Source organism: Echeneis naucrates, chromosome 9 (genome assembly GCF_900963305.1).
Source record: "Echeneis naucrates chromosome 9, fEcheNa1.1, whole genome shotgun sequence".
NCBI lineage: Eukaryota > Metazoa > Chordata > Actinopteri > Carangiformes > Echeneidae > Echeneis > Echeneis naucrates.
Genome location: NC_042519.1, coordinates 24303596 through 24321095, shown reverse-complemented (window position 1 = coordinate 24321095; position 17500 = coordinate 24303596). Strand labels below are relative to the sequence as shown.

The 17500-nt window shown below is 47.9% G+C and overlaps 2 protein-coding genes and 2 non-coding genes across 14 annotated transcripts; 2 read left to right on the top strand and 2 right to left on the bottom strand.

Moving 5' to 3' along the window:
* Positions 1-2118: 2118 nt before the first annotated feature.
* trnaa-agc (transfer RNA alanine (anticodon AGC)) lies at positions 2119-2191 on the bottom strand. The gene has a single exon. It is a non-coding gene; the product is annotated as a tRNA-Ala (tRNA).
* Positions 2192-3023: 832 nt separating this feature from the next.
* LOC115048285 (centriolin-like) lies at positions 3024-14763 on the top strand. Of its 7 annotated transcripts, none has more exons than XM_029509630.1 (28): positions 3024-3135; positions 3701-3848; positions 4246-4334; positions 4514-5008; positions 5094-5141; positions 5674-5804; positions 6998-7307; positions 7413-7484; positions 7739-7909; positions 7988-8038; positions 8195-8345; positions 8420-8580; positions 8679-8791; positions 8894-9023; positions 9089-9177; positions 9260-9394; positions 9588-9651; positions 9735-9845; positions 10333-10447; positions 10765-11129; positions 11361-11446; positions 11579-11694; positions 11799-11872; positions 11947-12015; positions 12106-12193; positions 12278-12381; positions 12530-12613; positions 13152-14763. In XM_029509630.1, the coding sequence occupies exons 2-28, from the start codon at positions 3743-3745 to the stop codon at positions 13338-13340; spliced, it is 3717 nt and encodes a 1238-aa protein (XP_029365490.1). In that variant the 5' UTR covers positions 3024-3135; positions 3701-3742; the 3' UTR covers positions 13341-14763. The 7 variants fall into 7 exon arrangements, 6 of the variants coding, with proteins under 6 accessions (XP_029365490.1, XP_029365489.1, XP_029365488.1 ...); XM_029509629.1 differs by having other exon boundaries at positions 6995-7307; positions 8423-8580; XM_029509628.1 differs by having other exon boundaries at positions 6995-7307; positions 8682-8791.
* Positions 3311-3383, top strand: trnaa-agc (transfer RNA alanine (anticodon AGC)). Its single transcript has one exon. It is a non-coding gene; the product is annotated as a tRNA-Ala (tRNA).
* Positions 12964-17044, bottom strand: LOC115048294 (TELO2-interacting protein 2-like). Of its 5 annotated transcripts, XM_029509654.1 has the most exons (10): positions 16936-17044; positions 15464-15935; positions 15219-15397; positions 15068-15125; positions 14792-14920; positions 14632-14724; positions 14366-14559; positions 14092-14235; positions 13826-13985; positions 12964-13755 (listed from the first exon to the last, which is right to left on the bottom strand). In XM_029509654.1, exons 2-10 carry the CDS (start codon positions 15932-15934, stop codon positions 13678-13680), a joined length of 1506 nt encoding a protein of 501 aa, XP_029365514.1. In that variant the 5' UTR covers position 15935; positions 16936-17044; the 3' UTR covers positions 12964-13677. The 5 variants fall into 5 exon arrangements, with proteins under 5 accessions (XP_029365514.1, XP_029365513.1, XP_029365512.1 ...); XM_029509653.1 differs by having other exon boundaries at positions 14366-14724; XM_029509652.1 differs by having other exon boundaries at positions 13826-14235; positions 14366-14724.
* Between the last annotated feature and the right edge of the window lie 456 nt (positions 17045-17500).

The following is a 17500-nucleotide window of genomic DNA, read 5'->3' as shown; positions in this document are numbered from 1 at the left end:
TCAAATAATTTCACCGAAATGCAACTTATTTTCTACCTATTGATGTTAAAACTGCATTATTAAATCTGAAAGAACCAGGGTTTCAGTTTATGGCTCAGACACGGAGGAGACAGAGTTCAGATTCTCTGTCCTCCTTTCAGGTACCAGGATCATCACTGAGCAGTTACTGTTGACGTTGACTGGTTGTCAGCCTCTGGCTCTGGTTCGCTCTGTGAATCTCATCCTCAACTGCAGACAGTCACATTAACGTCAGTTGTTGTTTTCTGACTGTGTTTCAGTTTGGAGGGAACCTCTTTGGTTGTCACCATCTCCAGGTTTTAAACCTGAGCCACAACATGACCCAGGAGATGGAAAGACTCACCTCCAAGCTCCAGCTGGCCCACAGCCACATCCAGTGAGACACATCTTTTTGATGAACTGGGCTGAAAAAGCAGTTCCATGAATTTCAGAAATATGATGTCCACAACCATCAGAGAGATCCTCACGGCATCTGGATCAGATTTCCATGTTCCTCTCATGATCCTCAGAGCCTCTCTCTGGGCGAACCAACAGATCAGAGCCCAGTTTATCACTGATGTGAGCTGATTATGAATGTGTGTGGGAGGACTGAGGGACTGGAGCCTTTATCCAGGTTGCAGCATCTGAACTTGTCTTATGTCAGGATTGACCATGTCTCCTCATGGCTGTGAAAGAAACTGCACTCACTGCACACAACCTGATTGCATCTGTGAGTAAAGGCTATCTGTCTGTCTGCGTTTCTGTCTTTCTATGTTAAAACATTGATGACATGATAGTTCTTCTTGGCATGGAACTGTCTGTGTGTGTGCCTGCAGCTGTATGAGGTGTCCAGACCACATTCATTCAGACGTGTCTGTGTCAGGATACCACATTCCCTCCTCTTTCTGCTTTACCATCAGCGGACCTTGGGCTGACCGGATGACCTGCCAGTCAACCTTGAGGCGAGAGGACACGCCCACCAGAGTTTCAATGCTGGTTAGTCCCTTCATGTTGCACAACCAGGGCAGCTAATGGAAAAAAACAAGAAAGAGCTTCCTATTCTGGAGAATGTTGGCTCTGATCTCACCACCTCTTCAATGCTGTTAGAGGTTGCTGGGACAGTTTGAACCCAGTCCTGCCTGATTTTTTTTGTCTGTTAGAAATTCATGCATAATGAAGTATGGTGTCACATTTGTTCAGCTGAGTGAATCATGACAGTCTTTGGCGAATGAGGGCATCAATCTCACAACCTCTTGCGAGCTTTCTAAAATTTGAGCTAATTCCCCTGCAAATATTTGGGAAGCTTTGGGAAAACAAACTTTTAACAGGCTTTAAGAACAAAAACATCTGAAAAAAATCTTTGCAACCTGAAGATGGACAACTCAGAGTTGATCTGGATAATCTCAGAAGAATGTCAAGCCCTGCAATTTACACATAAATCCAGGTTAATGACAGTGAAACTGCCTTTCTCCAAAGAGTTAGAGTCCTGTTGAGAATGTGGGCATTGATCCCACTACCTCTTGTATGCGAAGTGAGTGCTCAAACATGTGAGGTAATTCCCCTGTGCTAGTATGCTAACATGATAACATGATATGATGCTGTATTTGACACAGTCTTTGGGAAAGGGATCCTCTAACAGGCTTTAAAAACAGAAAGGTCTTTGAAAGCAGAGCACATTCAAGGTGTAGAGTCAAGCCAAGCCAGACAACTTTTGAGTTCACCAGCAACAGTTTCAAAGATAGAGCTCATTCAAGATGATCCTTAAGTTTAGAATAATTCTTGCTGGAAAAGCAGGTTGCAATATGGAAAGCCTAACCAGAGCTGAATACCGACGAGTACGGGATTCCAGTCCACGCGTGCCGAGCACAATGATTTAACCGCTCGGAGACTTCTTCTTGCTGGTCGTGTGCTGTAAAGTGAAGGGTTAGGGTTACGTCTCTTAAACTGGTCTGTCACCTGAGCAGTTTATTTTACGCACATGAAAACCATTTTTTATCTGTCCCAGTGGACTTGGCTCATTGAATTTTACTAATTAACTTCGTTTGACTAACCGGTTTTGAAGTTGTAATGTTCTTTTTTGGCCTTCACTTGTTGCTGTATCTCCAGAGAGCAAAAGTCCTGTGGAGAATGAGGGCATCGATCCCACTACCTCTCGCATGCTAAGCGAGCGCTCTACCATTTGAGCTAATTCCCCTGTGTTAGTATGCTAACATGCTAACCTGCTGGATTTAACAGATTGTAGATCAGATTTGAGAAAAGGACAGTTTAACAGGTTTTAAAAGCAGAAGCAACACGGAGAGATGTAACTAAGCTAAATACCAACAAGGACGAGATTCCAATCCACGTGTGCAGAGCACAGCAGCCACCTCATCAGTTTACATGTTAAACCAGGAACATAGCGGAGCTGAGTTGTTACAGCTGGGAGAGCTTGAGAAGTAAATGTGGATTAAAAAAATGTTCTAAATATATAAAATAATACATATAATAAATATACCTAATGATTCTAATTATATTTAAATGATAAACTAGCTAAACTAAACATAAATCCAGTGATTTAAGCCACATTCACTCTGAATTACTTTTCTCTGGATTTTTAGCCCTATTGGTTTTTTTTCTGATAATGTTGCTTTTTTAAAAAGTTCTTTACATGTCAGGACTCAGCAGAAGTTCAGTTTAATATATAGTCTTTACTGACATAAACAATCAGGGGAATTAGCAGGAAAGGGGCAGACAGCTCGTGTGTTTGTGTGAATCATGTTCAGAGAAACTGGAGCGGCAGTGCTAACCCCTCCCTGCTGTAGGCTTGGGCTTCCCTTGTGCTTCTTCACACCCATTGGACAGCAGGAAACCTGTCACTGTGCAGGACAGTGTGATTGGCTGAGAGAATAGTTTCCTGTGTGGATTCAAAGACACACAGAGACGACATCAGGAGAAGTTTGTCCTGGAAAAATGAGACGGAGGAGAGAAAAACAAACTGGAGACCAGAGGAGGACAAATAGGAGGTGAAGGGGGGGGGCAGAGACAATGGGGGGTTGTTTTTTTAAGGGGAGCTGACAGACCAGAGGAGGGAGGACGGCATGCAGATTTTTCCCAGCAGCCCCTGCTGGTCTCTGGAGTGGAAGAATTAGACTGCTGACTGTGAGTACAACAACATGTCTGAAGGGAGGAAAAGTGAAATGAAGATAAGCAGTCAGATCAAGGCAGGTTGGTTTGACATGTAAGGAGACCAAGAACTGGAACTGGTTAGATTCAAACCAAATAATGACAAGATGGAGATCTCTAAGAGAGAACAGACCCATCACCCCCCTTCAGAGGGGAATTAGCTCAAATGGTAGAGCGCTCGCTTAGCATGCGAGAGGTAGCGGGATCGATGCCCGCATTCTCCACTAAGCTTTTGACTCTCCTGACCTGTGAAGACCAATCTTTCACTGCTTTTTATTCAAACACAAACAGAAGGAGGTGAGGTTGATGCTGAGACTCACTGCTGCCAGCTCTGTTGGCTTCCACAGAGTTTATGTCAACTGTGAAATTTCACCATCTAATCATAATGTATACTGTTATTGGACAACGGAGGGGTTCACTCTAGACAGGAAATCAGTTTATCAAAAATCAACTTAGCACCATATAAATAAATCTGATCATCAGTAAATTAGAACTGATTAGAACAATGTGTCCCTCCCTGATTGGCTCTTGTCTCCCTCAGGCCCATGTGACCACGTGCATTTGTCAACAGCTGTCTGACACGATGAGCAGCAGGCATGGCGAGGTGGAGGGTCGCCTTGACGACATGCTGACACGCATTGCCATGGAGACGCAGGAGATTAAAGAGCTGGAGCAACAGCTGACTGACGGTGCGGAGGCCACCAACCAATCGCAGAGCCTTTGTCAGGCTGTGGCTCCGGCGAACAAACCAGTCGTTTCTCAACTTTCTCAAGTGTGAACTTAGAATTTTAGAATTTCTACTACAGTTCCTGTTTAGTGCACAATGCATTCTGGGATGGATCTTAACTGGAGAAGATGTGGGTTTGAACTGGAACAAACTATGATGACCAGCAGAAAAAACAGCTGCTGAACTGAATTATTACCTGATTATATATGATCATCCATTTGGCTTCTCTTGTGTTCAATCAGTCAGTAGTTTCTGATGTTTGAACACAGGACGAAGAAAACCATCAAACCATAATTTGTAATGAGGATATTATTTATTCTAAAAATAGGATTTGTTTGTTTCCTTCTCTCCTCCTCCAGGTCAGATCTTGGTGAATGAAGTTCTTCAGCGGGATTTGGAGGGAATCATCTTCAGCCTTCAGGAATATCTGAGAGGACTCAGAGAGCAGGTGGACATTTGATCGTCATTAGTACTTTACTGACCCTGTCCCCACAGTCTAACTGTTGTCAGTCCACTTTGACATCACTGCTGGGAGGACATGTTGGCTGTTCAGCCAGAGATCCAGTGTGTCTGTGTGTGTCTGTGTGTGTCTGTGTGCGTGTGACACATGTTGTTTCCATGTTTCAGGCTCGTCGAACTCAACAGCAAGTTCACAGTTTGCAAGATGAAAACCAGAATCTGAAACGTCACCTGGAGGACACTCAGAGACACTGCGGACAGCTGGACGACACTCAGAGACAATGCGGACAGCTGGAGGACACTCAGAGACACTGCGTACGGCTGGAGGACACTCAGAGACACTGCGGACGGCTGGACGACACTCAGAGACAATGCGGACGGCTGGAGGACACTCAGAGACACTGCGGACGGCTGGAGGACACTCAGAGACACTGCGGACGGCTGGAGGACAATCAGAGACACTGCGGACGGCTGGAGGACACTCAGAGACACTGCGGACGGCTGGAGGACAATCAGAGACACTGCGGACGGCTGGAGGACACTCAGAGACACTGCGGACAGCTGGACGACACTCAGAGACAATGCGGACAGCTGGAGGACAATCAGAGACACTGCGGACGGCTGGAGGACACTCAGAGACACTGCGGACGGCTGGAGGACACGGTTAGGACACTCAGTCAGGTCTGTTCATGTTGTTACTGATGTATGTTGAGCCTGAGGTCTGAGTTTGTCCCTGTCTCTGCTGCAGGTGGAAGTTCCAGCTCTGAGAGACAGACAGGTGGAGGCAGCGCTTCAGGTAACACAACATCAGACTGCTGGTGTGAGCTTTACCTGCTGAATTTGTACATCTGTGTGTGTGCGTGTGACAAACAGCTGCAGTTGACCATTGACTCACAACAAGTGAGAGATTCACCCCAAGACCTGGAGACACCACAGAGTCCAGATGCCAGAAACCAAGGGCCAGAGAGCAGAGAGGCTAGGGAGACCAGAGGACAGGGACCAGAAACCAAAGACCAGGAAGACCAGGCACAAGTTATCATGACCTGAGACTCTAATACATGATGTTTTCCCTCAAGCCCCGCCCCTAAACATGACCACAAATGGTCAAATCCTTGATGAGAAAATCATGAGACAGCAGACCACAGACAGGATGCTGATGACATCACACAACATATGTAAAAGACATCACATGTTCCACTGTGTGATGAAGATGATGGTGGAAAATCTTCAGCCATCACTCATAAAACAAAAGAACGAAACTTCAAGTGAATTATGACTCCTCATACGTTTTGTTTTTTTGTTGTTGTTGTGCGTGTGTGTGGTTGTAGGATGAAAAGTTATCTCTTCAGCAGATTGTCCACAGACTTCAGGCCCAGCTGGACCAGAACAGCGCTCTGTATGAAGACCAAGCAGCAGCAGCAGCCTTGTTGGATCCTCAGGAGGCTCAGGACGAGGACAGGTACCCGTACTGCAGTCCTGATATGATTTCATCTGACTGATTTAACCCTCATCAGCGTCATCAGTCGCTCTCTCTCTCTCTACCCAAACGGTCGAGGCAGATGCCGCCTCCCGAGCCTGGTTCTGCTTGAGGTTTCTGCCTGTGAATTCGGTGGTACAGTCTGTCAGTCAGACAATAGCCACACCTCTTAAATAAGTCACTACATCATAGACAGAGGGAGGTGATGACCTTTGACCCACAAACTGTAGGATAGTTCCTCAGAGGGGAGTTAGCTCAAATGGTAGAGCGCTTGCTTGGCATGCAAGTGGCAGTGAGCTCGATGCCCACATTCTCCACAAAACTTTAGCAAAGGAAAAAACTTTTAATTTCAATTCTGGTGAGTCGACAGCAAATCAGAAATACTGCTGAGGCTGAATCCAGGAACCATTGTGCCCCACCCCCTCCCAGCAGAAGCTGCTACAAATGCCGAGGTTTCACTGAAGGTTTATTTATCTGTAATGACTCAGCTCCAGTATGTCCCTGCTTTAACAAGTTCAGTGACAAGGTGGCTGAGTGGTTAAGGTGATGGGCTGCTGATCCATTGTGCTCAGCACGTGTGGCTTCTAATCCCATCCTTGTCAGGGTTTATTGGAAAGTTACATCTTTCCAAGTTGCACCCTGCTTTTCCTAAAGCCTAAATATCTGATTTTATGTCCATCCTGGTGGATCGCAAATAGCTGTGCAACCTGTTGATGGTGAACTCAAAGGTTGCCTGGCTTTAAAAACTGCTCATGCTGCTGTATTGTATCTCTGAATGCGCTGTGGCTGTGTCCCATAAATTCTCATAAGCAAATCCAGGATGTGAAATTATCAGGAAAAGATCTGAATATTCCCCTGATGTTTTGGTGGTAGAGGTGTTTTCAGGTCTATCTATCTGTTTTTAAAGCATGTTAAATGTTTGTTTTCCCAAAGCTCAGCTACGCTGTGTTAAATATAGCATGTTAGCACAGTAGCACAGGGGATTGAGCTCAAATGGTACACTTAGCATGCGAGAGGTAGTGGGATCAGAAAAACACTAGTCAGACAGAACAGGGTTCAAACTGTCCTGGAATCTGTGGCCAAGACCCAGAAACTTCTAACAGGGGGAGCAGACGCTCCATTTCAGCAATGAACCACAAACCCAATGACGACCTGGTCCTGTCCACCCACAGAAGCCCTGAGAACATGTTGTGCAAAAGTATGGAGCAGCTGCACAGGACCAGCAGGGAGCAGCTCCAACGAGACCTCAACGCCAGCCGAGAACAGATAGCCAGGCTGCAGGCCCAGCTTGCACAAGAGCAGGACCGCAGAGACCAATTACAATCCCATCTGGAAACCCAAGTTGTTCAGGAACAGGATTGGGTATCCCAAAGTGTGGAGCAGGATGAGGAGTCTGAAGGCTGGAGGCTGAAGGAGGACATCCAAAGGTTCAGAGACAAACTGCAGAGGTCTCGCAGCAGATACAGACACATTCAACAGAACCTGGTCAGTAGCAGTCCAGACAGACCAGAACCTGCTTCTGATCTTTTTGCTCTGAAACCACAGAAACAGAATAATCAGCAGATTAAATCATCTGTGCTCATACTGCAGGAGTCAGCACTGGAGCAGAGGGCTCTGCAGCTTCACGACGTCCAGCAGCAGAGAGACGCACTGCTGCAGCAGGTCTGAGACAGAAACGTCAGACCGTGGATCAGCTGATCTGCACTCGGCCACATATATTTCCTGTCCTCTTAAAACCTGTTCATAGCTCTTATTTTGGAAAGTTGCCTCAGAAATTTGTAAAATTTCTAACATACACTGCTGAGATGAAAATTTGTTAAATGAATTAAGATGTGAAGCCAATTGCAAAACCCAGAACCAAAGACTAAAGGTGGAGGAGTTTGTGCTTCATAAAAGCTTCCTGTTTGTTGGTCCAGCTGCATTCACAGAGCAAAGAACACCAGAGGAACCTCAGGTATCTGAACAGGAAGCTACAGCAGCTCGGCAGGTCCATGTGTGACTCTGACCAGCTGACAGCAGAACAGTTGAGACGAGCCATCAAACAGCTCAGAGCTCTGAACCAGACCGTAGAGCTGCTGCACACTCAGGTACTCACATCAAATGCACATCTGACCTGAGTCGTGTTTCTGTGTCAACATTTGTCTGAAACTGAAGTTTTCTGTCAGAAAAAGACGAGAGACAGAGGACAGTGCTGCTACGTAGCACCTGGACACAGTGTGAGACATTTTTACTTGTTACTTGATCCATTTAAATCCCAAAGGTAGAGTTGTTTTGTTTTTGTAAGATAAATGAAGAAAAAGTCTGTGTATGTATTGTAAAAGTTTTATCATGTAAAGAATCATAGAATTTAAAACATAGTTTGTCGCTTTCAGGTTCCGAGTTTTGGTTCTCAGGGGACTCAGGACTCTGGTTTGGGGCTTCAGTACCTCAATTCTCCTGCCAGGGGGCAGCAGCAGGACAGGCCTCCTCCAGGAGGGGGTAACTGGGTCTCTGCCCCCCCGACACACACAGACACAGGCACCGGTAAATGGACTGAGGCTTTTTAAGGTTGTTCAGATGTTCTCATGTCCTCAGACTCTGATGTAACATCTGTCCAGCAGACTGGACGGACAGTGACACTGACCAGAGGTCCAGGGGGGGGACTCCTTCCCCAGCTGCAGCTCACCCTCCCCTGGTCCAACCTGCCTGGTTGCTCTGTGGTTCCCCTGCAGCTGCCGTCTATGGTCCTCCAGCTGGGGGATCTGAACACTCACTGCCGGTCAGTATCTGGATCCTGAACTGGGACCCCCTCCTCGTCCACATAGAGCTCACTGAGAGATCACAGATATTTCACGTGTCAGTGTGTGCTTGTATCAGCAGGGGTTGGAGTGTGAGTGTGTGCTCAGAGAAGCTGAGAGACTGAAAAAGAAGAAGAAACCACAAGTGGAAACCAAGAAGGTGCAAGACACACTGAGACACAGCGCACACAGGTAACACACAATCAAAGTAACGCTAAACAACGCACTTTCTCAGTACCACACTGACCTGAGACCGGAAACATCTGACACGGAGACCTTATTTTTGGGGGGCAGGAGTGTGATGCAGGTATGCAATGAGGTGGATTGTGTGGAGGAGACTCTGCTGAGGAGACGTGCTGAACTCCGTCAGGCTGACCGGCTCCTGTTGGAGGCTCAGAGCTGCATACGCACCACCAGAGAACAGGTACACACACGCACACACACAGCTCTGTGCCTGCAGCACTCAGGACAACTCCCCACTTCTTGCAGGTCACTTCAGTTCAGAGGGAGGCAGATCTCCTGCAGCACAGCGCTCAGGACAGCGCCACCTACTTGCTGGAGACCACAGAGCACATCAGGTAAACCCAGGCTGACCTTTGACCTCCAGACTCAGCCCTGATCCTTTATCAGGTGTATCTAATGTGTGAACTGATGTGGCAGAGAGCTGCAGGAGGAGGTGGAAGATCTGAGGAGGAGGAGGCAGGAGGAGGAGAACTCACTGAGGGAAGTGAAAGAGGCGCAGAAGAGCAGAGATCAGGAGCTCCAACAGCTCAGGACACACTCAGCTACACAAAGGTACAGTTCAACACACTCAGGTGACATTAGCAACACACTTAGCATGTCTATCATGGACACAGAGCTCACAGATAGTTTATAACTGAACTTACTGCCACAGTAAAAACTCCTAAATTACAAGTTTTAGATCTGAGGGCTTTTATTGTGTAGATGTCTGTGAGTCTGCGGTATTAACACAAATCTGTGTGTTCAGATTATCTGGTCTGCTGTCAGACTGTCAGGAGGCTCAGAGGTGTCTGGAGTTAGTGAACAGTCAGGTAAACTCGTGACCCCACATCCAAAACCACCGGGAGACTGAAGTTTGAAGTAGGAGACACTGAAGCTTCATGTCTCTCTGCAGGTGGAGCAGCAGGAGCAGAGACTGGTTCAGAGGACGGACGAGCATCAAACAGCTGTGAAGAGAGTAAGCGAGGTCAGACATGAGGGGGAACAACTACAGAACACCATCAAGGTGAGGAAGTCTTGATGAGGTGGCATACTCTTTATATGCATTTACTTTTTAAGCCCTCTCAGCTGTAACGACGCAGCTCCAGTATGTTCCTGGTTTAATGTGTAAATTGACGTAAATTGTTTTTAAATGATTATTCTTCTTTTAAAGCATGTTAATGGATCCTTTCCCAAAGCGCTGTATTAAATCCAGCAGGTTAGCATGTTCGCTTGCCAACAGAGGGGAATTAGCTCACTCAGCATGTGAGTGGTAGTGGGATCGATGCCCACATTCTTCAGTGGCACTCATGTCTCACACAGCTGAAAAAACTGGTCAACAAACACTTTTACTTCTGCTGAAACTTTGTGTGAAAGACACTCCATTTCAGCTAACATACAAAAGATTACAAGGCAAACTATTAAACCACAAAGAAACTGAAGATCTAAAGAAACATAAACAAGCAAAAAAAACGTGGTGAGCTCATGTCTGAAAATTGTGTGCGTGTGTGTAGGGGTTGTTGGAGCAGCAGGAGATGTTGACTGTGAAGATGTCGACAATCTCAGCTCTAAAAGAAGAAGAGCAGAAACTTCTCAGACTGCAGTCTGAAGTCAGCGCACACAGAGCAGGTAACAAAGCACACACACAATTTATTCATTCATCCATATTCTCCTCTGATCTGTTTCCGGATCATGGGGGGTTCTGGAGCCAATCCCAGCTCACTCTGGGCGAGGGGCGGGGTCAGCCTGGACAGACCTACGGACCGTTTAGTCACCAATGACACCAGGATGTGTTTGGAGGCTCCAGGCCGTGAACTGAATCAGGACCTCCTGTTGTGGGGCAGCAGAGCTAAACACTGTGCTGCCCACAAAAGTTGATGAATCTAAAAACGTAAACGAAAGATTTAAGTCTTCATAAGATGCCTGTCCTCTGTGTCTGACTCCAGAGCTGAAGCAGGTTCTTCAGGAGCTTCTGGGCGAGCAGCAGGTGCTGCAGGAAACTAAAAACAAACACACCCAGACTCTCCAGCAGCTGCAGAAGAAGAAGGACGAACTGGACAGGACAAAGGACAAAGCGGACAGGAAGAGGGACGAGTTGAACAGGATACAGGACGAGGTGAAGAAGAGGAAGGACATGGTGGAGACGCAGCAGCAGGAACTGGACAGGAAAATGGATGAAATGGACAGATTGCAGGATGAAGTTGAGAGGAAGAGGAAAGAGCTGGCTGGCCTGCAACAGGAAGTGGAGTCCCACAGAAAAGAGGCAGAGCTTTGTCTCCAAAACACAACGATGCTGCAAACAGAGACACAGGTTGGTCAAAATGTCTCCTTCAACTAGACAATCAGCTCCTATTTTGATAGTGACGTTTGACAGTGGCGCTCCTATTGGCCGCAGTGGGTGATGTCACAGCCAATCAGAGTGTCTCAAAAGTTCTTTGTCCATAGTTGGATGAGCTGGGAGTCAGGGGGCGGAGTCAGAGCTGAGCGACCCTTTACCCAGTCATAGATACAGACTAACAGATGGGGGGGGGGGGCTCTGCAGGAGGAGCTGAGCAGGAGGAGGGAGGAGAAGAGCAGCCTGAAGGAGCAGTGTAAACACCTGGAGGCCAGAAGGACGCACGCACAACGGTACACACACTGTCTGAAGGTGTTGACAAGACAGTGGAGTCACAGAGAGACATATTGGGACATTGAGAACAGTTACAAACAGCTGATGATTGATAATGCAAATATAAAAATGTTTGTGTGCGTGTGTGTCAGGTGTCTGTCAGCAGGGGAGGCGGAGCTTGCTAAACAGAAGGAGCAGCTCAGCTACGCCCACCTCCTCAACCAACAAGTTGTCAGAGAAACAGCAGCCAATCAGGAACAGCTCAAAGGTGTGAGTAATGCACACAACATAACACAGTTTGGACAGTGTCATCGGTTAGTCTTCACGGTGATGTGTTCAGGGTCTCAGGATCTTCTGATGTCTGTGTTACAGAGAGCTCTGAGCTTCTGTCTGAGCTCAGTGAGCGAGTGGAGAAGAAGAAGAAGGAGCTTCAGACTCTGGAGGAGGTCAAACACAATCTGTCAGTGTGTAGGAGGTGTGTGTGTCTGTGTATTATGAACTGTGTGTTTGTGTGTATCAGGAGCTGAGTGTGTCCAGGCAGAGGACGCAGACGCAGACACAGCTGGAGGACGAGCTGCAGTTGCGACAGGTACTGATGACTTTGAGCAGCTGAATAAATCAAGCAGCTGAGCACCAACTCTGCTCCCCCTTCCCGTCTGTCCCTCTATCTCTGTCTCAGGTACTGAAGGACATTAAAGCTGCAGTCTGCCGATTGGAGGACAGGGGGCGCCATCTGGACAAGCAACAGCTGCAGCTCAGCTTCCTCGGTCAGTCGACATTGAAGTCATTCCGTTTCCTCCAAACTCACTTCCTGCTGGAGTTGACATTAACTCATAAATCTTTCTGATCAGGGGAGGAGCTAAAACAGCAGAGGGAGGGTCACATGAGCGAGGAGGGGCTCAATCAGATGGAGGCGGGGCCTCAGAAGAAATGTGATGATCTGCTTGAAGAGCAGGTGAAGAAAAATTCAACAGATTAAAGTTTCTGATCAATAATATAACTTTATTATTCATCCCTGTGGTGACACAGAAGAATTTAAATGGGACAAAAAATAGCTGTGTGTGTGTGTGTGTGTGTGTGTGTGTGTGTGTGTGTGTGTGTAGGGTCACAGCACAGAGGCAGAGTCAGAGGAGGACGAGTCTTTCTACTTGTCCACAGTCCGTCTGAGCTCGCCCATCAACACGGAGGTGAGTCCTGTGGGACCCAGTCTGATCGGGAACCAGACACACAAATCCATCCATCCATCAAACTGCTTGTTCAGATTAGAGGAACTCAAGAGTTCCACAGACATCAGACCAGCACAGGAAACACTGAATATGAGACAGGAGGCTGAAGAAGACATGATTTAAAAACATACATCCATTTTCTTCGTCTTATCTCGGTGGCACATGCTCCAGACCTTCCTAAAGAATCCAGGCTCTTCTCAGGTCAGACATGTCAGGGCAGTAGTTCTTGCCCTTGTGGACAGGTAGATCACAGGTGTATTTTCAGGAGGAGAGGTGGCGGACAGAGCTACAGAGAGAACTCAGGAAGAAGATCGACTGAAGGTGACAACACTTTATTTTTCCTTTACCTCAGAAAACAGAAGAAGAACCAAATGATGACTCTGAGTTCATCAAATTCATTTTTTACTGATCATGGAAGTCCCATCTGTCTCTGGTTAGCTCTCTCCTGTTTGGTGTCTCCTGAGGCTGATCCCTCATGCTGGTCTCTGCTTGTCCTCAGGCTCGACTTCGGCTCAGGCTGTGGAACCAGCAGGAGAACCTGAGACAACTGGAGACTGAGGAGACCCTGACAGGCCTGAGGCTCAGACTGGATCAGCTGGACTCTCTGCTCACGAACATGGAGCTCAGATCTGGACAAGCCCAGCACGAGACCCCAGGAACCAAACATCAGGACCAGGACCAGGACTAGTACCAGGATCTTCATACACAATACTGGACAAATAAACCGATTGAACTGTGACATCGCAACCAAACGGATAAACAACACAAAATGAATATTCCTAGAGTCTGTGAACACATCATCTCTGACTAGCTGTCAGTGAAAACAAACACAATGAACACCTGATGATGACGATGATGATGTCACTCCAGCCTCAGGTGCTGATTAATACACTGCTAAAAACAGTCCCACAGCAGACAGGAAGTGATACTGCTGACCTTCCGAAATAAAAGTCTCTGACACTAAACACCAACAGCAGCACCTGCTCTGTTACAGTCAGACATCCAGCTGGTCAAGGTGTGCAGCATCACCTCTCTGTAACAGTTGCTAGGCAACGCAGCACCTCAGGGCCACAACAGCTGCTGTCAAGCTGCTGGAGGAGGGGCTGAGAAAGAGAGAGACAGGTGAGTGCCGGGTGAGTGTTCGACAGCTGAGTGTCAGGTGAGTGAACACACCTGTACTTGTCCGTGTGTGCAGTGGTCCAGCAGTTTGATACACAGGCTGGCGTGGCTCATCACCTTCTGTCTGACACCGACTCTGAGCTCCGAGTCCTCCGACACGTCCACCAGCAGCCGAAGCAAGCAGCGAAGCAACATGTTGACCCGCTGCTCCATCCTGAGGACGCAGTCCGCCATGATTACACCGGTGATGATGAGGGAAGGCACCAAAACACAAGAAACATGTTTGTGCGTTCCTCTTTCTCTGTCTGTGTGTGTCTGACCTGGGCCAGGCTGCTCTGATGGTTTTCTGCAGGACCTCCAGGATCTTTAGTCTGGTCTTCTCCTCAGGTGGCTCTCTGATCTCCAGATATCCCAGCACCACCCGCTCCAGCCGCCGCAGGTGTCTGCACACGGTCACACCCATCCTGCATCATACACATGAATCAAATGCACCTCTGACTAAAGCGGAGACACTTATCACTATGGCAACCAAAGTCTGAACAGTATCCCTGACAACCAATCACAGTTCTTCATCATCATCATCATCAGACTCACCTGTCGATGAAGGGTGGCAGGGCTGATGCATAGACGTAGCGAAGTGCCACCTTATGCTCCGCCTCCATGTTGGTCAGGACCAGACGTAATACGTCGTCATGGCGACAGGGCTTCCTGCGGGCAGAGGAGGGGGCGAGGGAGGACGGCGGTGTTTCCAGCACCAGCAACAGGTCTAAGAGACAGGACAAGACCAGCTGGGACAAAGAGACATTCCATGAGTATGGTGTGTCTGTGTGTGTCTGTGTGTGTGTCACTGTGTGTTCTACCTGGATGACAGCAGCCTCGGTTGTGTACAGGTGTTTGAACAATGCCTGGTAGAGAACTTCAGCTCTGTTGAACTGACGGAGATCAGCAGCGGCCTGGATACACACAGTGTTTATTAAAGGGAATTATCTGTGTTTTAATGATGAATCTTTGTGTGTTTACCGTGTTGATGATGATGTGGTGCAGACAGCGAACTCCCAGCATGCAGTTCTCTGGTCTGTAGTGGTCAGTGAGGAGGAGGGAGGGAGGCAGGATGCGGGGCAGGTGAGGAGAGAGGGATGGACGAGTCACCTGTGTAAAACATGATGAAAGTGTGAGGACCAGGACCTGCTGAGATCTGGATCCAGCAGATCCACATCTGTGATGTTTACATCACTTTGGCATGGAAACCGTGTGCTTCCTGTGGTCATGTGATTTATCTGATGATGTCACACTGACCTGCAGAAGGGTCCAAACAAACACGAACTTCGCTGCTTCACAATGCTGCCATGACTCCCTACAATTCAAATAGATACAAAGACACACACAGACACACACAGGGTTAAAACCAGACAAACTTAACTTTGAATCTTCTCAGAAACGTTCTCACTTGCTGATTTGCGGCTGCAGGACGTCCAGGACCCCTCCCAGTATTCCTTCCTCTCCCTCCTGTCCCCTCCTGTCCCCCATCAAGAAGTGGGCAGAGTCTGTCCAACTCCCTGCCCTCAGCAGCGCCTCCTGCAGGCTCTGAGCTGCTGCCCTGGAGGAGGAGGTGGTCCAGACCTGATCCTGAAACCACAGAGAAGCATTAACATCGGCTCGACTTTTATCTTGATGTTTTCCCACCACACTCACCTGGAAATGAGTTACAGCGAACACGCACACAGACGGCGCCACGGTCTGCAGCACACCAGTGCACTTCCTGTTTTCCAGAGTTCTTAGCAGGGCTACGAGGGCAGAGCACACTGTGACGACTTGGTTCGGGACGCTCTGATAGGCCGCAGCTGGCAGAGAGCTGACGTCGTCCTCGCACAATGGCAGAGCAGCACAACCAACCAGAGCATCTGTCAGAGATCTGTAGGCCAACTGAAGCTCCACCCCACCTTCTTCATTGGCTGAAGCTGATGAGAACAGCCAATCAGGATCAGCTGTTTGAAAGAGCTGCACCACTTGACCAATCAGGGAGCTGGTTTCTGAGTCTGAGGAAGCACCAATCAGATTCTTCTGCAGCTGAGGCAGGAGTTCTGTGATTGGAGGAAGAGAAGAGGGGAGGAGCTTCTCTGTGGAGGACAGATGAAGCTCCTGAAGCAAAGATGAAAGCTCCATCCTGTGGTGAAGGAAAGGAAGGGAGAGAGGGGAGGAAGGAAGGAAAGAGGAAGAGAGGGAGAGAGAGAGGGAAGGAAGGAAGAAGGGAGGGAGAGAAAGAGGGAAGGAAGGAGGGAGGAAGGAAGGAAGGAAAGAGGGAGGAAAGAAAGGAAGGAGGGAGGGAGGAAGGGAGAGAAAGAGGGAAGGAAGGAAGAAGGGAGGGAGAGAAAGGGAAGGAAGGAGGGAGGAAGGAAGGAAGGAAAGAGGGAGGGAAGGAAGGAAGGAGGGAGGAAAGGAAGGAAGGAGGGAGGGAGGGAGGGAGGGAGAGAAAGAGGGAAGGAAGGAGGGAGGGAGGAAGGAAGGAAGGAAGGGAGGGAGGGAGAGAAAGAGGGAAGGAAGGAAAGAGGGAGGGAAGGAAGGAAGGGAGGGAGGGAGAGAAAGAAGAAACAAAGGAAGGAAGGAAAGAAGGAAAGAGGGAGGGAGAGAAAGAGGGAAGGAAGGAAGAAGGGAGGGAGAGAAAGAGGGAAGGAAGGAGGGAGGAAGGAAGGAAGGAAAGAGGGAGGGAAGGAAGGAAGGAGAGAGGAAAGGAAGGAAGGAGGGATGGAGGGAGGGAGAGAAAGAAGAAACAAAGGAAGGCAGGAAAGAAGGAAAGAGGGAGGGAGAGAAAGAGGGAAGGAAGGAAGAAGGGAGGGAGAGAAAGAGGGAAGGAAGGAAGGAGGGAGGGAGAGATCGGACATGATGGAGGAAAGGTGAACAGTCATTTTTCACGCCTCCTCCTGAGCTCAGATTCTGGTCTCCACCGGTCCTCAGAACCAGAACCAGGTCCTAGCCCGGGGCCGGACCTCAAGATCAGGACTGAAACTCTTTCTTTAGAACTGGATCTGTTGTTTCTCTAAGGTCAAAAACGTTTGACGTCACACAAAACAACATTTTGTGTGTTCGTCCTGCTGAAATGAGCCACTCTTATTTTGAAGGGGCTGTAATGAATTCATAAAAACATGTAACCGGAAGCGGAGACTTACCCGAACCAAGTCTGTTCTCTTTGGGTCCTTTATTTCATTTTAAGTGAAAATCATCTTTAAATTAACGCCGTTCACCGACAGAAAGCTGCGGCCATTTTACCGGAAGACAATGTGTGTTTAGAGAATGTGTCCGGCCGGGTACAAACTCAGCACGAAGGTTCCTACACCGGAACTGAGCTCTGAGAAAAATTATCTGAGGTTCAAACAAAAAACTGAATGCGGATCAACTGTATGTTAAATTTACATCATGAAGCAAGTACACAACAGAGCAACAGCAGACAGACGCACCCCAGAGGTTTACACTTTTATTGTTCATTATTACTGAAATAGTTGTTATTTGGACCAAACAGACTCACTGTGGTAAAAGGAAACATTTTTAATAAACAGGTGTAGTCTGTTATTAAAAGTAAAAATTTGATGAGGCTCAGTGTTCACAAACAAAACACACAAAACAACGTGTTCACACGTGTTGACAGATCAAAGAATCAACATGTGAACGTGACCAACTGCCAGACAGCCTCAGTGTTTGTGGGGACATTAGTGGCAGATTAAAAGCCCACAGATA

Bases quoted from the DNA above. Each gene is read 5' to 3' on its own strand.
- LOC115048294 (XM_029509650.1), bottom strand. From the start codon at position 15,934: ATGGAGCTTTCATCTTTGCTTCAGGAGCTTCATCTGTCCTCCACAGAG. The intron at 15,398-15,463 runs GTGAGTGTGGTG...CTGTGGTTTCAG, and splicing joins TCGCTGTAACTCATTTCCAG to GATCAGGTCTGGACCACCTC. The intron at 14,236-14,365 runs GTGAGTCTGATG...TGTATGATGCAG, and splicing joins CTGCCACCCTTCATCGACAG to GATGGGTGTGACCGTGTGCA.
- LOC115048285 (XM_029509627.1), top strand. From the start codon at position 3,743: ATGAGCAGCAGGCATGGCGAGGTGGAGGGTCGCCTTGACGACATGCTG. The intron at 5,805-6,994 runs GTACCCGTACTG...GTCCACCCACAG, and splicing joins GAGGCTCAGGACGAGGACAG to AAGCCCTGAGAACATGTTGT. The intron at 12,614-13,151 runs GTGAGTCCTGTG...GCTTGTCCTCAG, and splicing joins GCTCGCCCATCAACACGGAG to GCTCGACTTCGGCTCAGGCT.